A 17,841-nucleotide genomic window follows, 5' to 3' on the forward strand; every position below is an offset into this window, starting at 1 on the left:
GACAACCTATTGGTGTATGTGCTGTTGGTCTTTGTTTTCTTTCCACCTTCAATTAGGTGAAAGGTCCGGGACTATGACCTTAATAGTATTTCTCTTGAATTTGTTCTTTTTTGTTCTGTTCCAGTAAACTTTTATTGCAAATCTTATGTAATGGTATTCTTTTCTTTATTTTCTTGCACACTTCTAAAGGAAATGGTTTGTATTTCAAATCAGAGATCATGTCTAAACTGCAGATAATTTAAATTTTCCCTATTTTTTAAATAATTAGTATTTATTGGAAAGTATAAAAATAAAAGCAAGATGGAGATATTTATCACCAGAGAAATTACTTGGAACTAGAAGGAGAGAGTGAGGAGATGTGGAAATCAGTAAAATTTCTTCATAGTGGTTTTCATTTGGGCATGAAACAAATACTTTAAACTTTGTCGCCCATAGACACTGTACATGGACTTTATTCAAGAAGGAGGAAAAGGAAGTCCAGTCCTTTATATAATTTTTAGAAATCAAAGTGTATTAACTCTTCATAACTACTGTTCTGGGCATCGTAAATCTATGCCTGAAAGAACTTTCAAGTTCTGTTTTGTTAAGCAAATAAAAATACTAGGAAAGCACGGAAATTCTGTACTACACTGTGGTGACCACAATTAACTGCATATATCAAGATCAAGGGGAAAAAATCTGCAAATGAAAGCTTTATTTTATCTTTCTTTGCACTTGCAGCAACTTCAAGAAATGGATGAAAGAAGGACTATCAAGCTTAGTGAATGTTACAAAGGCTTTGCTGACTCTGAGCGCAAAGTTATTCCAATAATCTCTAAGTGTTTAGAAGGGATGATCCTTGCAGCAAAGTCAGTCGATGAACACAGAGTAAGTAGAACTGAGTAACTTTTTGAAAGTGCGTGAGCAATTGAACTGATAGGGAAGCTGTGGAGAGGGGAAAGGCTGACTTAACCTGTGCATTTTTCTTCCTGTTGTCAAATACATTTGCCTGCTTGAGAAGTGTGGTGACTTCAAACCTTAAGTGATCACTTCCACTTTTGGTGTCTGCTCTCTCCCTGTTTTATTGATTTCGTGTCATCTGAAGATCTTTGTTGCTTTCTTATTGTGTTTGGTTTTGGACACGTTTTGGTTATCCTGAAATGCCTTAGAATACCAGTGTGGTTGGTATTTTCTCCTTTATGTGGCATTGAATCATGTAAAGAGTGTTCACTTAACAAAGTATCATTCCATGTCCTGTTTGATTGCAGCTGTTGGCACTTCTTTCTTATTCCTTATAATAAGGGTTCTTCCCGATTATACCTTACTACATCTAGTTTCTTAGTGTTATCTTCATTTCTGTGCCAATGTTGAAAGATCAAAAAGTGGAGTAGTAGTTTGTCCCTAAAGCATGTCCTGTTTTAAATCTGTGATAACCCTTGGGAAGTATTTGGGAAGTATGGATTCTGAATAGCAGAGTGTGCTTTGAACACTGCTGAGATAAAAAAACATATGTTATCTTAACTCACTCTATCCAAAAGCATGTGTTTGGAGCTTGCTCTTACTTTCCCATCTCTGCATCTCTACAATTAAAAGAAAAATTTGTCTCCCCGTTTTTTCTCTCTCTGGTTCTTGATGGGTTTGCTTTTTAAACTCCTTATGTCCTATGTTTAGGACTCTCAACTAGTGATAGACTGCTTCAAATCTGGTTTTGAACCTCCTGGAGATTTTCCATTTGAAGACTACAGTCAGAATATTTACAGAACTATCTCTGATGGAACCATCAGTACACCAAAGCAGGAAGGAATGAGAATTGATTCAAAAACTACAGTCGGCAAGGCTAAAGGAAAGCTGTGGCTGTTTGGAAAGAAACCAAAGGTAACAATTAAGAAATTATTATTTGGAAAATTAAAATGTGAACATCTAGAGTGCATGGAAGCAGAAATTTATTTATTTTAAAATAACCTTCCCCTTGCCTGCCACTGTCTTTTAAAATATGTGTAAGGAGATCTGAAGCCTGGAGTAGGGTTGGATACTTATCATGTTCCTTCTATTGATTTGTGTCTGGGAATGTTTAATTTCATTTGATAAAAGTAGCTTCCCATTACTGTAATGGAAAATCTTTCTAAGATTCTGTAAAGACTTTCTGCAATTGCATAGAAAAGGTGTTAATTGTGAATGTAAAAATAAGGGGGAGTGTGCTTTGGAATCGGCCAGACTTCAGATCTCTCTTTTATAATATAAAAAGCAAACCCCTTCTAAATGTCACATTTATATGTAGAAGTGCTATATAGATTTTTATTATACCTGCTGCTTTTGAAAACTTCTGAGATTTGTCTGAAAACATTAAAGTTTATGATACCTCATTGATAAAACTTAGTGTTGAAGCTCCATACTGGTAAATGTCCTAGAAAATATTACTATGAAATAGGTAAAAATATTTCTATGCTCAAGAAAAAATTAAGAGCATAGAAATGACTCCTTTGTTGTCTTATGATATGAATTACAATTAACACTTTCTGTGCAAGATGCCTTCATGCATCAACAAAAAAGATTGTCAATACATGCATTAGTTATATAAAAATGAATAATGGAGCATATACATATTTAAATTTTATGCTGTGTCTTTATTTAGTATTGGAACATATCAGTGAGCCATTTTAATGATTCTCACAAATTTCTATGAGATTATTTTAATGGTCTAAGCCAATTTCTGTCATTTATTACAGGAAACTATTCTTAGAGCCTGTTACTGGTAGGAATTATTTTCCTCCTTGATAGTATTCCAAGAAAGCATATCCTTATAGAAAGGAAGGATACAGCTGATTTTTTTATTCCATGCTCAGTATATTATGTAACTGCAGCTGTGTATTAAAGTGAAAACTGATTGTTTGCTTTTCATGCAATATAATTTAATGATTGATAATAGTTTAAATGCAGTAATATATGAGCATATTTATTGCATTTGTCTGCAGAGGTGGGTGAGATTCAACCTAGTCTAAAATCAGATCATAATTGCCAGTTTGGCCACAAGACATCTTTCTGAGAGTCTGTAAATCTACCCTGGTTTTCAATCTGGACCTTGGCATTTACTGTAGTTATAAGAAGTCCCTTAGTATGAAGACAGCTGAAGAAAGCTGTCAAGACTTGCCCTACTCTTTCTTCTCCCCAGTTTGTTCACTTTGTATGTAGCCTTCAGAGTCAGCCTTACTGTTTTCTGTATGGAATCACAGGTGTACATATGTGTATACAGACTACATATCCCTTCATAAGGACCTGGACAAAATGAAAGATTTTGTTCCTTTTCTTTCTCCTGTTTTTGGGGAGGGTGGAGGAGTGCTCTACAAAACAGCAACTGGGAGCAAAATACTTACCAGAAGATATATACATTTAATTCCAAACACTATTCACAGGTTTTAAAATATATTCTTAAATTAGCTAATACAAAACTAGCTGATTTATTACAGCTAGAGTATTCATGATAGCCCTTGGACCTTCATTAGCTGAAACTATGGCTGGTCTTGACTTCCAGATATGCATTTACCTATTTTTTGATGTTGTCAAAGACTTAAACGTCTTTTTGAAAGGGAATGACTTGTACAGCAGTGGAAATAGTACAGAAAAATTAAACTGGGAAAGAGCAGCAGAGGTTTGAGACACAAAAAACGAGAGAAGCAATTTGAAGAAAAAGGAGGAAGTTCTCATGATGATATTAAGAATGACACACAGCAATTGTGTCAGTCCAGCCTGACTACAGAGATTGAGAATACTTCTTGTTTTAGTCATTCTCCATAGACATACCTAATATTTCTGTCTTGGCTAACCTGGTAGGGTACCTCAATATGTAGGAGGAAGCATGGAGCAGGAATGCATGAGCTTCCAGAATGTCTGTAACTAAATTGGCAATAGGAGAACTTTAAGAGAAGGGACAGGGAACTTCGGGATCTTGCTAGGATCTTGTGGCAGTGTTGAGTCTAAAGCTTTTTTGAATGTTCCTTCATTCTCTGCAGCAACCTGTAACTCTGAAGACTAACTCATGACAGAAACTCTGTTAAACCCAATACAGTTATAGTATTAATATGTCTGGAACGTTACAAGCTGTTTCTGTGTTGGATGGAAATTTTAGTTTTGTAAGACAGAATTTTCATTTTAAAATCACTTTGAACATTTGGCTTATTTATTGCTTTCTTTATTTCCACATTAGCCACAATCCCCACCCCTAACCCCTACTAGTTTATACACATCCAGTACTCCTAATGGGTCCCAGTATCCCATATTCTCCATTGAACCAGTGCATTATTGCATGAGTGACATAAAAACAGGGAAGCCCAGAATTCCTTCTTTCAGAAGCCTCAAAAGAGGGGTAAGTTCAATAACAAGTTGAAATGCATGATGGGCTATGAACAGTGTGTTTGTGATGTGGCTTTTCTAATGCTCTTCACCCTCGTTATAAGGCTTACTTGGTTAAAAGTAACACTTCAGCTATAAGGTCACTTCTAGAATACTTTTTATCATACTATACAGAAGTTACCAACAGATTAAAAATAAAATAGAAATACTCTTTATCACAATTGAAATACTTGTGCCTAAATGAAAGGTGTTATAAAGAGGGTGCTCAGCATGTGTTTGGTACCTTTCTTCATTGTTGTTCACATTCACAAATGTTTTCCTACCATCATGTAACATTTTTGCAGTAAATTATCATTGGCTATATAGTCACCACAAAAATCATCTGATAGATCAGGTGTCTTTGCTGAATTTGAATTGAAATTGTAGTAGTTGATTATGAGATAGTGAACCAAGAAGGGAGAACTTGAATTTCATCTGTACATCAATTGCTATAGCACATGGGGCTAGCACATTTTGGAATACTGATTTTTAAAGCATTATAGTTTTAATGCATTTTCTGATTAATTAGTTGTTCTTGTTTGTCCTAGGTTCTTTTGGGTAAAAATATTGAAAAAATTACTACCAAATGCCTCCTACTGAGACTTACCAATTAATTTACTAATTTATAGTGGCATATTCTGCAAATAGAATTTATTTGGAAGTCAGTAGATGGGAAATACTACATGGTTTCCTAGCAACGTTTATAGTACTAGTGATAAATGTACTGGCACTTCCCTGCTATGTCAGAAAAGCATAGGCTGCTCAGTTTATGTATGTTTGATGATATTTATTGATCCAAATAATGAGATAATTAGATGCATTTGATGATATAATTAATAATATTTTGATGTTTCAAAACAATATTGACTTGCTGCCTCATTTGCATCAAGAATGGTTGACTACTCTTGACGTAATGTGGAGGTCAAGGTACAACCTTGATATATTGCAGCAAGGGTATAATTTAGAGGCTCCCTTGTTGTCATTCTGAAATAGAATGAGTTTCAGTTAAAACTTATTTTCTTTAAGTCATGTTGTGGCATCTAATTTCAGGCCCCCAGATATCTTGGAAATACCCTTTCTACCACAACCATTATTTAGAAAATTCTTGTGGTCCTCTAAGTATATATGGAGGACAGTTTTTCTGCTTTCCCCTTCTGAATCACTTATAATTTGGTCTGGTCATGAAGGTAATGTTTCTTCTTTAGTACTTAGTGAGGAACTAACTGGATTAGATAGCACAGGTCTTGATTACACCTCAGTTTTGTTGATCACTAAATGTATTGACTCCTGGCTTACAAATCATTACCTTTGCAGTACTAGTAGTTCTAGAACCTCTTACTGAAGCAAAAGATCATCTGCTAACAACTACAGAATGCTAATGGAAAATGAAACTCTGTCTTTGATTTTTTTAAATACATTGTTCATGTTGTAAAATTGAATTAATATAGGATAGTATTATTTAAAATTAGGGAGGATCACTAGTATAGTACAGATCTCAATTAACTCAAACATGCCAAAAGATTAAATAATCTCTGTAAAATCTTCAAGATAAACATTTAATTTTTATATATTTTGAACTTCCTTGCAAGCATTTTAACAGACATCACATTATCACATATTTTTTAAGTCTTTTCAGCATAAATGTATACTGGAATACTAACAGATTTTTTTTTCTCATTGATCAATCTGATCTTTATATTATATCTTGATTAAATGCTTAATAGTTGCTCATACATGATGCTGTTTTCTAGATTTTTGTCCCTGAAAAACGATGTCCCAGTGGTACTGACACACAGAACTACCAAACCATAAAATCATAAAAAGGTTTGGAAGGGACCTCAAATATCATCTGGTTCCAGCCCCCCTGCTGTGAGCAGGGACACCTTCCCCTAGACCAGGTTGCTCAGAGCCCCATCCAACCTGGCCTTGAACACTTCTAGGGATGGGGCATCCACAGCTTCCTTGGGCAGCCTGCTCCAGTGCCTCATCATCTTCTGAATAAAGAATTTCTTCCTAACATTTAATCTAAATCTATCTTTAGTTTAAAACCATTCCCCTTTGTCCTGTCACTATCTGCCTGTGTAAAATGTATTTAATTTGCTTCAGCTTCTACCGAACTCTGTCCATGAGTTGGCATATATCAGACAGTAAGAATACTGGTTATTGTGTTTAATATGCCCTGTACAAGATTTCTCTCAAGGCCCTGGAGATCACAAAACCAGTCTTTCTTCGTTCTGTGCTTCATGCAGTAGATTCTTCTATTGTGATGTAGAGCAAAAGCATCAAACAGTAGCAGAAGAGTAGGTTACTGAATAAAGGTGTAAGCAACTGTAACTTGCTTTATTAGTACTGCTGCTACCTGCTGCTGCTTCTCCTTTGAAATCTCAGCAGTTCCAGGTGTCAGTGCTTATGGCAGTCTGTGCTCAGTGCCATTTGGTACATAAACAGATGCATCAGCAGCAGCAATATGTAAACCTTAATAGTGTTTGCTCGGAAGACTCTTTAAAGGGAACAGGAAGTTTATTTATGCCATTTTGCATCCTTGAACCGTATTCAGTTTTCTACCAAAGTATCATTTGTGAAGGTGCTTTACTTCCCTCATTGCTAGAAATTCTAATTTTGTGTGTGTGCCCCAATCAACAGCCTTAACAAGTGCTGAGGGAGTCATAAGTGAGGTTGAGATATTAATCTCGAAAGTTGCTTGGTGTTTCTCTGGAAAGGGTTATCCAAAGTCATTGAAAGCACGGGAGATCTTCAAAATGCTGTGAATGTTAAACCCACGATTAACTCCTGGCCCCCATGTTTTACTTGCTTCTTTGAAGGATAAAATCTTAAATGTCTTTATTTTTATCTGGACTAAAACATCTTTAGATCACAACAACCCAAATGCTGTTTTCAGAAAGTAAAATTAATTACTTCTAAACTTAAAAAATATCTTTGTTTATTCTAGATCTACTGTGATAATAAAGTAAATGCATTGTAAAAATTACATTTGTAAAAGTCATGGTAGTGGATTTTGAGCTATGATTAACAAATTATTTGCATATGAGTGATCAGTCCATCATCATCAAATTCTGCTATTTTGTGCAATGTTGGCTCTGTGTGTGTTTCTTTTCCTACAATAGAAGGTCTTTAGCCTATTATTCAAAACACTAAAATTCAAAAGTAGTTTAATGAAATTTCTATTAAAATTTCATAAGTTAAAGTACCCATTATCACTAGTAATTTTCTTCAGTAATTCTTAAAGCAATTCTTGTGCTTATAGTAAACTGTGTTTTTATAAATGAAAATGTCAATCCTTAAGTAATATTTTAAAGATAGATTTTTAGGCATTAATCATTTTCGTAACTGGTCATTGCATGTAAATAATTTCCCGTTTCTTTCTGTTTTCAAATGAACTGTGCAGTGGTCGGTGAAGATGGTAAGCCCGTGTGCTGATCTGTCTGCTGTACTTCTCCTAAGATAGCATGAAAGTAATCTTTGAAAGTGTTTCCATATCATAACTGCTTTAAGTCAGGTGCTGAAATACATCTTCAGATTTTCCACTCATATGCACAGTCTTCTTAATCATCCATGCTTAATGTAAGGCAATTAGACTTGTGATCTGGCTGCAACTAAATCTGCGACTTGGGACTTTTAGAGTTGACCAGTATTCACGAGTTGGTCATGATGGAAATACTTGGTGATTTTTCTTTGTCAGGAAAATTGTTGAAGCAGCATAAAATACTATATGAAAAGATTACAAAATTTGTGTAAAGAACAAATATTGAATACTACACTCCTTTGAATTTGGGAAAAAAACTGCAGGGGAGATGATCCTTTATGGTTAGAAATATAGAAAGCTGTTACATTAAATGAAAACCACACCTTAATCAGTACTGTTGTTTTGCAGAGTAAATCAGTAAAATTCACAAAACGACCTCTGTTCTTCTGATTCTTCTTTTAGGATACTCTGATTTTAACTGACCTGCAGGGAAGAATGATACAGAGGATGTGATTGTCTTTTTGTTTCTTTGTAGTGTGTAAAAACACCTGAAAGGATTTCAAGGTTTTTTTGTCCTTCAGAAAGGAACACTTCTGTTTTATTTTGGAAACATTATATCTTGATTTTCCTACTTTCATGGTGTCTTGTATTGCGTTCTTAAAAAGCAGTGAGATTGATTTTTACAAGTGCAAAAGATCTAAGAAGTTGAGTGGGGCAAGATCTTAAGGGGGGGTATTGGAAACTTGGCACCCAAGCCTGAGGCTGTTGATGTAAAAATCTCAACAGTCAAGTTTTTGTAAAATTTCTTCTTGACAAAAGAAATGCTGTCCAGTTTGGTTTGCCTCCATGGAGGGTTAACTGTAATGGCAAGTAGGTTTCTTGTGCTAAAACCAACTTCCTTAGGCAACTGGGAACACAAAAGATGGAATTTAACCTTCTGTTATTATGACGTGTACCATATTTCCTTCTTAACACTGTCGCTGTCTGTCACCCTGAGGGGAAGAGTTTTCACAACAAACTCACAAGACAACGTAAAAATCTTCCCATGCATTTCATATCCAGGCCCTTCCATTCTGCTTATAATCTTGGCACAAGTTTGCAATCAAGTTTGCAGGGTTAGGTTCATAACAATAGGTGGTCTTTAAGTTGCTTGGTTTGGGGCTTTTTTTAAGGTTTGGGAAGTAAGAGGTTTTTTTCCCTCCCTAAGTTTTTTGGACTTTTTTAATAGTAAAAAGGTTAGTTGGAATATTTGAGCAATATTTGGATTCAGATTAACAAACTTAGGTCAAAGTTTTGATATTTTAAAGGCTTTTTCTGTGTTCCATGAACTGGTTTTACTCAAGGTAAAATCCATCAGAACTTTTAAAGTTTTAATATGTTTTCTAGGATTGCTGAACTTCTGGAAGAGAACTGTAATAGTACTTTGGAATGAAGATCCAAAATATAGTATTTTCCTTTTGGTAGCATCCAAATCACCATAGAACACGCTCCAGAGAAAGAAATAATTATATCTACATAGTATTATTATACACACAGATTATTGTTCTGAAGTAATTCTGTAGTAATTAATTCTGTCCTTTCTAAATCTGCTTTGAGTGCAGTGGATGTAACAGGAGGTACATGACTCAGCCTTTCAGAAAAAAAATTAAGTGTACAAATTTTGAATTACCTCTGTGAGCCAACTGTTACAGAAGGCAGAAAGAACCTTGAATGAATGACTACACTGGCAGTGAGAACATGCATTTATTCTGTTGCGGTCTTTTTGTAGAACTGTTTGTCGAGTAGAGTTTTTAAGAAGGTCCATCCTGCTTCCAGTGAACACTGTCCATGTGTGGATATGTCACTTCAGCTGCCTGGGTATGTGCATGTAACTTGTTCCATGGCATTTCTGCTTGCAGGGCCCTGCACTAGAAGACTTCAGCCATCTCCCTCCAGAACAAAGACGCAAGAAACTGCAACAGAGGATTGATGAACTGAACAGAGAGCTACAGAAGGAAACAGACCAAAAGTGAGTGCATTTTTTTGGAGCTCTGTCATGGTTCTCTCACTGTTTCTTTTGGAGTCCTCTACCTAATCCAACAGTGCTCAAAAACTAGGAGACAGTCTACTAGGCCAGGCTATTAACAAGCATTTTTAAGTTCATAGTTTGTTGTATGTAGGTTCTTATTAGCATTGCTTCCTTCTGCTTTATTATATTACTCATTTTGATCCTAATACTGCATAGGAAACATTGGCTCCAAAATCATGCATTAAAAAAAATGCTTAGGTCTGTTCAGCAAGAGAGCTGTCACTTGGTGCCTTAAGAATGTTACTAATGTTTAGGAAATTATCTATAACAAACAATATGGGAAACAGTACTGAGACTGGATAGAGAAGAGTCTGTTGGAGTCCTTGTGTGCCTATGCCCAACACAAGAAAGGAAGGCAAAGTGCTAAGAGGACAGAATGGGAGAAGGATTTAGGCAAGGTGTAGGGGATCAGTAGTTCCTCATCTCTGTGCTTAGTATCTAATCATGGGTCTGGATCTCACACACATTATTTTAGCTTTAATGAATCAGTACTGATGTATGTAATTTTCATAACTGTTGTTGTGTTTTGTATGTTTTTAGAGATGCCCTCATCAAAATGAAGGATGTTTATGAGAAAAATCCCCAAATGGGTGATCCAAGCAGTTTGCAACCAAAATTAACTGAGACCATGAGCAACATGGACCGTCTTCGGATGGAAATACATAAAAATGAGGTTAGACTCTAAAATAGAGTTTCTTGGAAAATGTAGATGATTGGTACAACTGTACTTTGCCTTACAGCTTTTAAATATAGCACCCAGAAAAACTACTTGTTTTAAGAAAGTACTCCTGATAGCATTTTTTGTGGGGTGCCATATTTTCAAGTGTGCTCAGCTACCTAGAATAAGGATGTGTTATTAAAGATGTAAACTGTTCAGAAGAATGTATTATTATTCAGTTATTCTGTGATTCACACGGGATTAAAGATTTTTCTTTTCCTTAAGACTAGTATGGAGTATAGGCTAAGTATAAGTTCATGCTTCACATGAAGTAATTATGAGGCTTGACATTTGCATGCAGTCTCTCTGTGGCTGTGAACTGTATGCACTTAAGTGCATTTGTTAAATCTGCTGGTTTAGAATCGAGTTTTCTTTGACACTAGTATTTATCTTTTTTTCCCCAAGGCCTGGCTTTCTGAAGTTGAAGGTAAAGTGGCAGCCAGAAGCGACAGGCGGCACAGCAGCGATATCAACCACCTTGTAACACAGGGCCGAGAGAGGTCACTATTCTGTCTCTACTGCTTTTGTCTTAGCTAGAATCAGTACATCTCTCTGGTAGTTAAGGGGAGGTGATGCTTGTTACTTATCCTCTGAAAGTCTGTGTCGTTCTAAAGGAAAATCTTACTGGCTCTGACTTCTAGAGGTCACTTCATGCCATTATGGTAACATATAAAATAGTCTAATTGAAACACCTGCTCAGTAAATAGCAGTGCCTTTTAATGCTATCTTATTCTATTGCTTGAGGCTCAGACTAGTTTTCCATGTTCTGTGGAGACAAGTATGTCAAATTTGTTTTTGTAGCAGAATTCAGTCTAAGCTTTTGCTAGGTCAGTTTTTTCAGAAAATCACCTCTAGCAGTAATATAAAACCTGCTAACAGGAATTCCCAGGTCTGCCCTTTCTGTGATGCATGTATGTTCTGAGTTGTAGAGCTATGAACTCCTGAGTCCTCATGCTCCAATCATTGCATTATAGCCCTGAAGGGAGCTACACGGATGATGCAAATCAGGAAGTTCGCAGTCCACCACAGCAACACACTCATCCAAATGAGTTTGATGATGAGTTTGAAGATGATGATCCATTACCAGCTATAGGACATTGCAAGGCTATATATCCATTTGATGGTAAGGTTAACAACATGCACTATGATTCCTTGGCTTATTATAAGGCATGGATTAGTTTTTATAGAGAAGACAGGTAAAATGATTTAAAGTAAATTAACTGTATGAGCAACCAGTTGCTTATAAGATCAGTGAAAATACTTTATGAATTTAACTCATGAGCAGTACATTTGTGCTGTTTTAAGATAAATATTAGCACAGCTATTGGCAAATGGTCAGCTTTACAAATTGGACTAGGTTCTTTTCTGTACGTCTGTTTGGCCATATGTTCTCTTGAACAGATTTTTTATTCTTCCTGTTTATATATAATTTGGAAACTGTGCCCTGGGAAAAAAAATGACTTGAAATTCTGTCTGAACACTGAGACTTCTTTGCCTCTTGTTTCTCCCAGGTCATAATGAAGGCACTCTAGCAATGAAAGAAGGGGAAATCTTGTACATTATTGAGGAGGACAAAGGAGATGGGTGGACAAGAGCTCGAAGACATAATGGAGAGGAAGGCTATGTGCCAACATCATATATAGATGTAACGCTAGAGAAAAACAGCAAAGGTGCAGTAACCTATATCTAACAGTAAACTGGCAGCTTTCAGTTGTACATTCTCCAGGGAAAATAGTGGAAAAATAAGAAGTTATGCAGGTTCATGGAAAGAATTACAGAAGTCAGCAATGATCTGTTGTTTGCATTGGAAGTTTGCTATAGTTCTTTTCAGAGATAACCACAGTAAATTATGCATCTTACACTGGTCTGTAATTTTGACCAATGTCTTCTGCTTTGTTTAACTGATCTAGAGTTCTTGCTTTACAAAGCACTAAATCCAGTTCAGCTATGGATTGGACCAGGATTCCTGCTTGTTCTGTAGAATACTTTGTTTTTATAGAGAACTGAAAAAATACTTAAGTTTTAAAGATTTCTAAGATTTACTGTTCCCACTTTTATAACTTAAATTATATGATTAAAACAGAGGGCTTTTTCCTCTAATAACTAACTGAACTCAGTTACTGAAAGTTATTAATTTCCTTCCTTAGCAAATACTTGGCAGCTTTCACTTCTTAAACAGGAAAATGTTTTCTGATTCTGAAAGTTCAAAAAAATACTCAGGAAAAAACATTACGATTAAGAAGGACAGAAAGTTCGCTGACCTGCCTGTCTCCTTCCTTTTCAGTACTTGTAATGTAGAATGTTCTGTATTGGACACAACTTCATTGTTTTAACTCTAGATACCTTGAACAAACAAAAAGAGACCACATGTAATGCTTGATGTCTTACTGAAACCTCTCTCTGCTCCTGATAAGGGAATGATTTTATATTCTTAATCTGTGCCTGTAAACTAACTCTCTGAATTGTATTGTGTTTAGTTTGAAATCAAGGTCTTAAATGTACAGTAATTCTCCTCATTGTTAAATCACTGAGGATTGGAAAATGCATTGCACTACTTGATTACTATGAAAAAAAAAAACTTATCTAAAAACTGTAACTCGTATTTCTACTGAGAGTTTGTGGAATTAAGTACAAGGCTGATGTGTAGCCACTGAGAATGGCCTGTTAGAACTGAGCACGCTTCTCTTATCTTCTAAAGGCCTTCAGTAACTTTGTTCTTTTCTTTTTCCTCTTGGACTGCAGGTTCCTGAAGCGGGTTTCTGAGAAAATGGGCGAGATCTTGAAGGAGGTTACATGCAGCTGCTGGGGGGGAGGGGGTGGGGAGGGGAGGGGTACTAGACTGGGAGGCCCAAGGGTAAAAGCTAGTTGCATGAATGCATGCAGACATACATTTAGTCACTAACATCTTAGCATCTCCATATATAGGTAAGGATGTATTACACAATCTTGAATTTGTGCAGGAAAATAGAGTTCCATTACCAGAGTAAAAAGGCTACTGCTCCTAAAATTGCTTTATTTTCATTGTTCTAGGTTGTTCCAGGTGCACAAACTATATTTTAGCTTGTGCAATGTTTTGATTTCTCAATTATGCTCTTTTCCAACTCATTTTAATTGGCAGTCACTTAGAACCATGTCAGTTATCAGTCTGCCTGTGCCACCTCCATGCTCGCTGTTAACCTCCTCCTGCATGCCTAGGACAGGCATGTTCTGTGTAACACTTTGCCATCAGTGCTTGTCTTATTTTGTAACAAATCATTTTCTTTAAATATCTTCGGCACTAGAGTTTCATCCCAGTATCCATGTATGCTGCTATAACAATACCACTGCAACCATCATTACATTCCAGATTTTTGGCATAACTGACAAGAGACCGTAATGTGTTTTCTTAATTTGGGGAACTAATACATCTCAGCTCTAGCCTACAATGCAATCAAGAGAAACTCCTAGACCTGTGGTCCCTCTTCAGCCCTTCAGTAACCTGTTGTGAGCACTGAAAACCTGGAACACAACCAGAGGATTCACCACTGCGAGCTAATGACTGTTTTCAGAAGTCAACCACTTGCCATTCAAAAGCTGCCTTAAACTAGAGTGCCTAAAATCTGCTGTTTGCCAACACTACCACTTACAGTATCCCACAAGGGCTTTGTGTCTCAGCTCTTTCCACAGTGCTGCAGCTGCTGAGGTAGCCACGGTAGGTGTTTTCTAGAGCTCTACTTTACTGGATACATGGTGCATCGTGAATTTTATACATTGAAATGTGTATCTCATTACTTTTATACATTGAAATGTGTATCTCTTCATTTGACTTTTAATATTTTTTTAAAAGATTTTTATGGAAACTGTCTCTTAGTTTTTCAATATGAAGTTCCAAGTTTAATTACTGCAGTGCTAGTCCATTTCCAGGTGATGCTTCATTGTATGGACCAGTTGAAATTTGAGTGATACTTTGTTAATGATCTATGTGCACTTTTACTTGTAAACAATTGAAATTTGGATATGTTTATACGTGTAAATATAGTTGTCTGCAGTGCCCCTATTGCTTATGTTGTCTTGCCTCCCATTTGTGGTTCTATTAATACATACGTCATATCTGATTGATTAAGGTGATAAGAATTAGACTAGAGATGTTGGGGGGAGGGATACTTGTATCAAAGAAAGCTTGTCAACCCAGCCACCTGCTGTTCAGCAGCATATTATAAAATAATAATTAAAACATCCTCTTTTTCTGGCGTCTGAAGCAATATTTGGATGCAGCAGTGCTGGATTCTGTTTCATTTCAGTGTTATTAGAAACTGTACTACCAGTAAAACTGAATTTGAGTGACTTGTGTAGAGGTTTATTCCTTTTGTTACGTATACCACTATTACACAGCTTGACCTAGTGTACTATGGGGCCTATTAAACTCTAAAGTTTAGATTTTTGGAGCTTGTATACAGGGTTATTTATATAATAATGTGACATTACTCAATACTGACAAAACTACTTAGGTAGTTTTTTGGCTTTGGGGTTTTTGGGGGGTTTGTTGGGCTTGGGGTTGGGTTTTTTGTTTGTTTTTCTTTTTTTTTTTAAATCTAGTGCTTTTTTTATTTTAAAGTTAGAGAAAAATGGGATGATCCTTGTGGGTCCCTTCCAACTCAGAATATTCTGTGATTCTGTAATTCTGTGAAAAGGAAGAAATGTGATCTGTGTATTTTCTGCTAAAGGGCCTGTGGTCTGCCTGGCTAACAGCCTTGCAGGTCAGTAGTAACGCTGCCTGGTAAAGGACTAAATGCTCTCTTCACGCTACTGTTTGTTTTTCTAAAACCAGGATTTGCTTCCTTTGGAGGCAGGTTGCTTTCAAGATGGATAGTGCAACTTGTATGGGGGTTATTAAACATAGGAAAAAACATTTGTACTTGCACAGCTAGTTATAAATCACTTATTCTAAAATTCTGAATGTGAGTTGTCTTAAAGCATCTGACATTTTCCAGTAATTTTTTAATCCTTTTTTGTGCACATGTTGATTTCCTAAATGTTAAATGCTTTGTTTAAAAATAGTGTTCTCTGTTGAGAATATTTTCATGGAATAAAAAAATCTTTTCATGGTCTAAGTAATTAGCTTCCCCATTTGTCTTTTGTTAAGATCAGCAGGGAGACTTTCAGTGTAAGGTCTGTAAACTCTTGATGTGGTGGTAGAAACCTCTGTGGGGAGTGTGGATAGGAGGAACAGATTTTTGGTGTTGGTTCTGTTGTTAGCATACTCAAATACTTTCAGTGCTCTAAGTAACATCTCACTCCAGAAACAGGCTTACTGGCAACAAGCACATCCAGCTCTAACAGTAGTTCTTACTTAAATAGTTGTACAACTTCTGAGGATAATGCTTATACCAATTCTGTATGTGACAAAGTGGAATTTGTTCCTAAAACACTTTATATAATAAACACTGTCTATGCTGATTTCCTGTAAAAAGTGCTACCACCACCTTATACTTTGCCTTCATCCAAGGAAAAAGAAAAAATACTTACCAAAGTCATTCACCTCAGTAAATGAAGCAATTTTAATACATACATACACCCACATTTACTCATGTCTGAAAGCATTTTAATTATCTGGATTGTTTGTTCTTGTCATTTCATCATTCATTCCTGGCAGCATAGCTGTTGTGCAGGCTTCAGCAAAAGCCAAAGCACTACAGGTGCTGTCTTAAAAAAAACGTAAGTTGTCCCAACACATAGACAAACTCATTTTCTACTTTCACAGGCACAGTGACATTTGAGCCTTGTGTTGTGGTCACAGATAAAGGATCATTTCTGCAACCTGCAGTATTTCTGTGATCTGTAAATATGCAAATTATTTTGCATAAAGATACACTTCAAATCACAATTCTATTTACAGTGTTTTATAGTCATTAAAGGAATATTATACAACAATTTTTCTGCCACATCAGATACTTAATCTATCATTTTATTTACACTGTTTGCTTCATCTTAATACTAAGATGCCAATGCCCTTACTCATTGGCATCATTAAAACATTGCAACTCTGGAGAAATAAAGGGATAACCAACTGTTTAAAGGGATCATTAAATGACTTGGTGTCACAGTAAATAAATAATTTGTTTAGAAATCAGTAGTTTTAAAACAAGTGTGCATTGTGCATTTAAAGTTCTAAACATCTTGTGAAATGCAAGAGGTCTGTGCAGTATCAAATTGCCAGAAGAATTCTAAGGTTATTTCAAGTATATAATTTTAAATAGTGTTTACAGAGTCTTATATACTTAATTGTTCCACCAGCTTCACTAGAGGAGGTTCCAGTTTTCGGGAAAGTGCAGTTAAAATCTGGTTGAATTTCTCATATCTTTCACTTTGATTAACTTGTGCTCCTTTGCTGCCCCAGAGCAATCTCATTTGAAATTCTGTCTTGAAGATTTCACTCAGCTCTTCATCTGGCTGGAAACCTAGTAAGTAAAAAGAATCCCACAATACCACCATCAGGCAAATGCTTTTTATTCTGTAAAAATGGCTTTTAAACTGTATTCTCCCCAAATAAGCTTTAGTGTGCTGCATTTCTTTTGCACAGTGATTTTCACAAGCTAGTAAAACAGTGAAAATCCTTTCCATCTTTGACATTCTAGTAGCACACAGATGGCTCTAGGGACACTGGGACAGGCTATCCTTTGTTCAGTTCTAATGTTCTAGAATTGTCATTATAGCCTGACCTTAAATATCATTACTGATGTGTACATGCTGCCTGCAGAAATGGTTATATTTCACTCCCTTAACTTTTCCACTGCAAGTTTAAAAAAAAAAATCACATAACTAATTTGTAGCTGTTTTCTGGCTGTAAGCAGTCAAGATCTGAGTGTTGCATCTTGCACTGCTGTAAAGAATCTTGTTATCACGGGTGGTGTTTTATTTGCAATAATGAGTAGGAATTCTAAATTGTACAGAAGACAGGAAGTTATCCTCAGTCCTTACTGTACCTCTATTCAATTGCTAGAAGGGTCAGCATATTAACTTTGAGAACTCTGAGTATGTTTAGCAAAAATGCTTGTTGGAGAACTATAGTGATGAATAATTTACTGGCCGCTTTTAAACAATACTGATGTTGTCCTCAGGCTGAGTTTCCTGCAGGACATTTGCTGCTATCTCAGCTCCTGTCAGAGAGGAGAGGAATTTCTCACACAGACTTGTGGTGGCCCTTATGCAGAGACAGAACCCCCCGTG

At 36.1% G+C, this 17,841-nt stretch overlaps 2 protein-coding genes and 1 long non-coding RNA gene across 11 annotated transcripts in view; 1 reads left to right on the forward strand and 2 right to left on the reverse strand.

The window, feature by feature from the left end:
• FNBP1L (formin binding protein 1 like) overlaps positions 1-15,729 on the forward strand; it is a 57,064-nt gene extending 41,335 nt beyond the window's left edge. For 2 of the 4 annotated variants that reach the window (XM_051799161.1, XM_051799150.1), the window contains exons 8-14: positions 721-867; positions 1,651-1,854; positions 9,748-9,857; positions 10,458-10,590; positions 11,041-11,135; positions 11,610-11,758; positions 12,147-15,729. In XM_051799161.1, coding sequence (XP_051655121.1) covers positions 721-867; positions 1,651-1,854; positions 9,748-9,857; positions 10,458-10,590; positions 11,041-11,135; positions 11,610-11,758; positions 12,147-12,325 — 1,017 coding nt within the window. In that variant the 3' untranslated portion in view covers positions 12,326-15,729. Of the gene's footprint in view, positions 1-720; positions 868-1,650; positions 1,855-4,180; positions 4,340-7,771; positions 7,787-9,747; positions 9,858-10,457; positions 10,591-11,040; positions 11,136-11,609; positions 11,759-12,146 lie in introns of all 4 variants that reach the window. The other 2 variants (XM_051799170.1, XM_051799140.1) reach the window with 2 other exon arrangements.
• Positions 4,144-9,748, reverse strand: LOC127476440 (uncharacterized). Its single transcript, XR_007906619.1, has 2 exons — positions 9,519-9,748; positions 4,144-8,332 (listed from the first exon to the last, which is right to left on the reverse strand). It is a non-coding gene; the product is annotated as an uncharacterized LOC127476440 (long non-coding RNA).
• A 465-nt stretch (positions 15,730-16,194) lies between the features above and the next one.
• The window catches only part of BCAR3 (BCAR3 adaptor protein, NSP family member), a 96,808-nt gene continuing 95,161 nt past the window's right edge, over positions 16,195-17,841 (reverse strand). For 5 of the 6 annotated variants that reach the window (XM_051799054.1, XM_051799047.1, XM_051799038.1 and 2 more), the window contains one exon: positions 16,195-17,072. In XM_051799054.1, the coding sequence (XP_051655014.1) occupies positions 16,885-17,072 (188 nt within the window). In that variant the 3' untranslated portion in view covers positions 16,195-16,884. Of the gene's footprint in view, positions 17,073-17,122; positions 17,772-17,841 lie in introns of those variants that run through there. The other variant, XM_051799058.1, reaches the window with a different exon arrangement.

Source organism: Manacus candei, unplaced genomic scaffold (assembly GCF_025592945.1).
Source record: "Manacus candei isolate 608988 ecotype Guabito, Panama unplaced genomic scaffold, ASM2559294v1 h1tg000005l, whole genome shotgun sequence".
Classification (NCBI taxonomy): Eukaryota; Metazoa; Chordata; class Aves; order Passeriformes; family Pipridae; genus Manacus; species Manacus candei.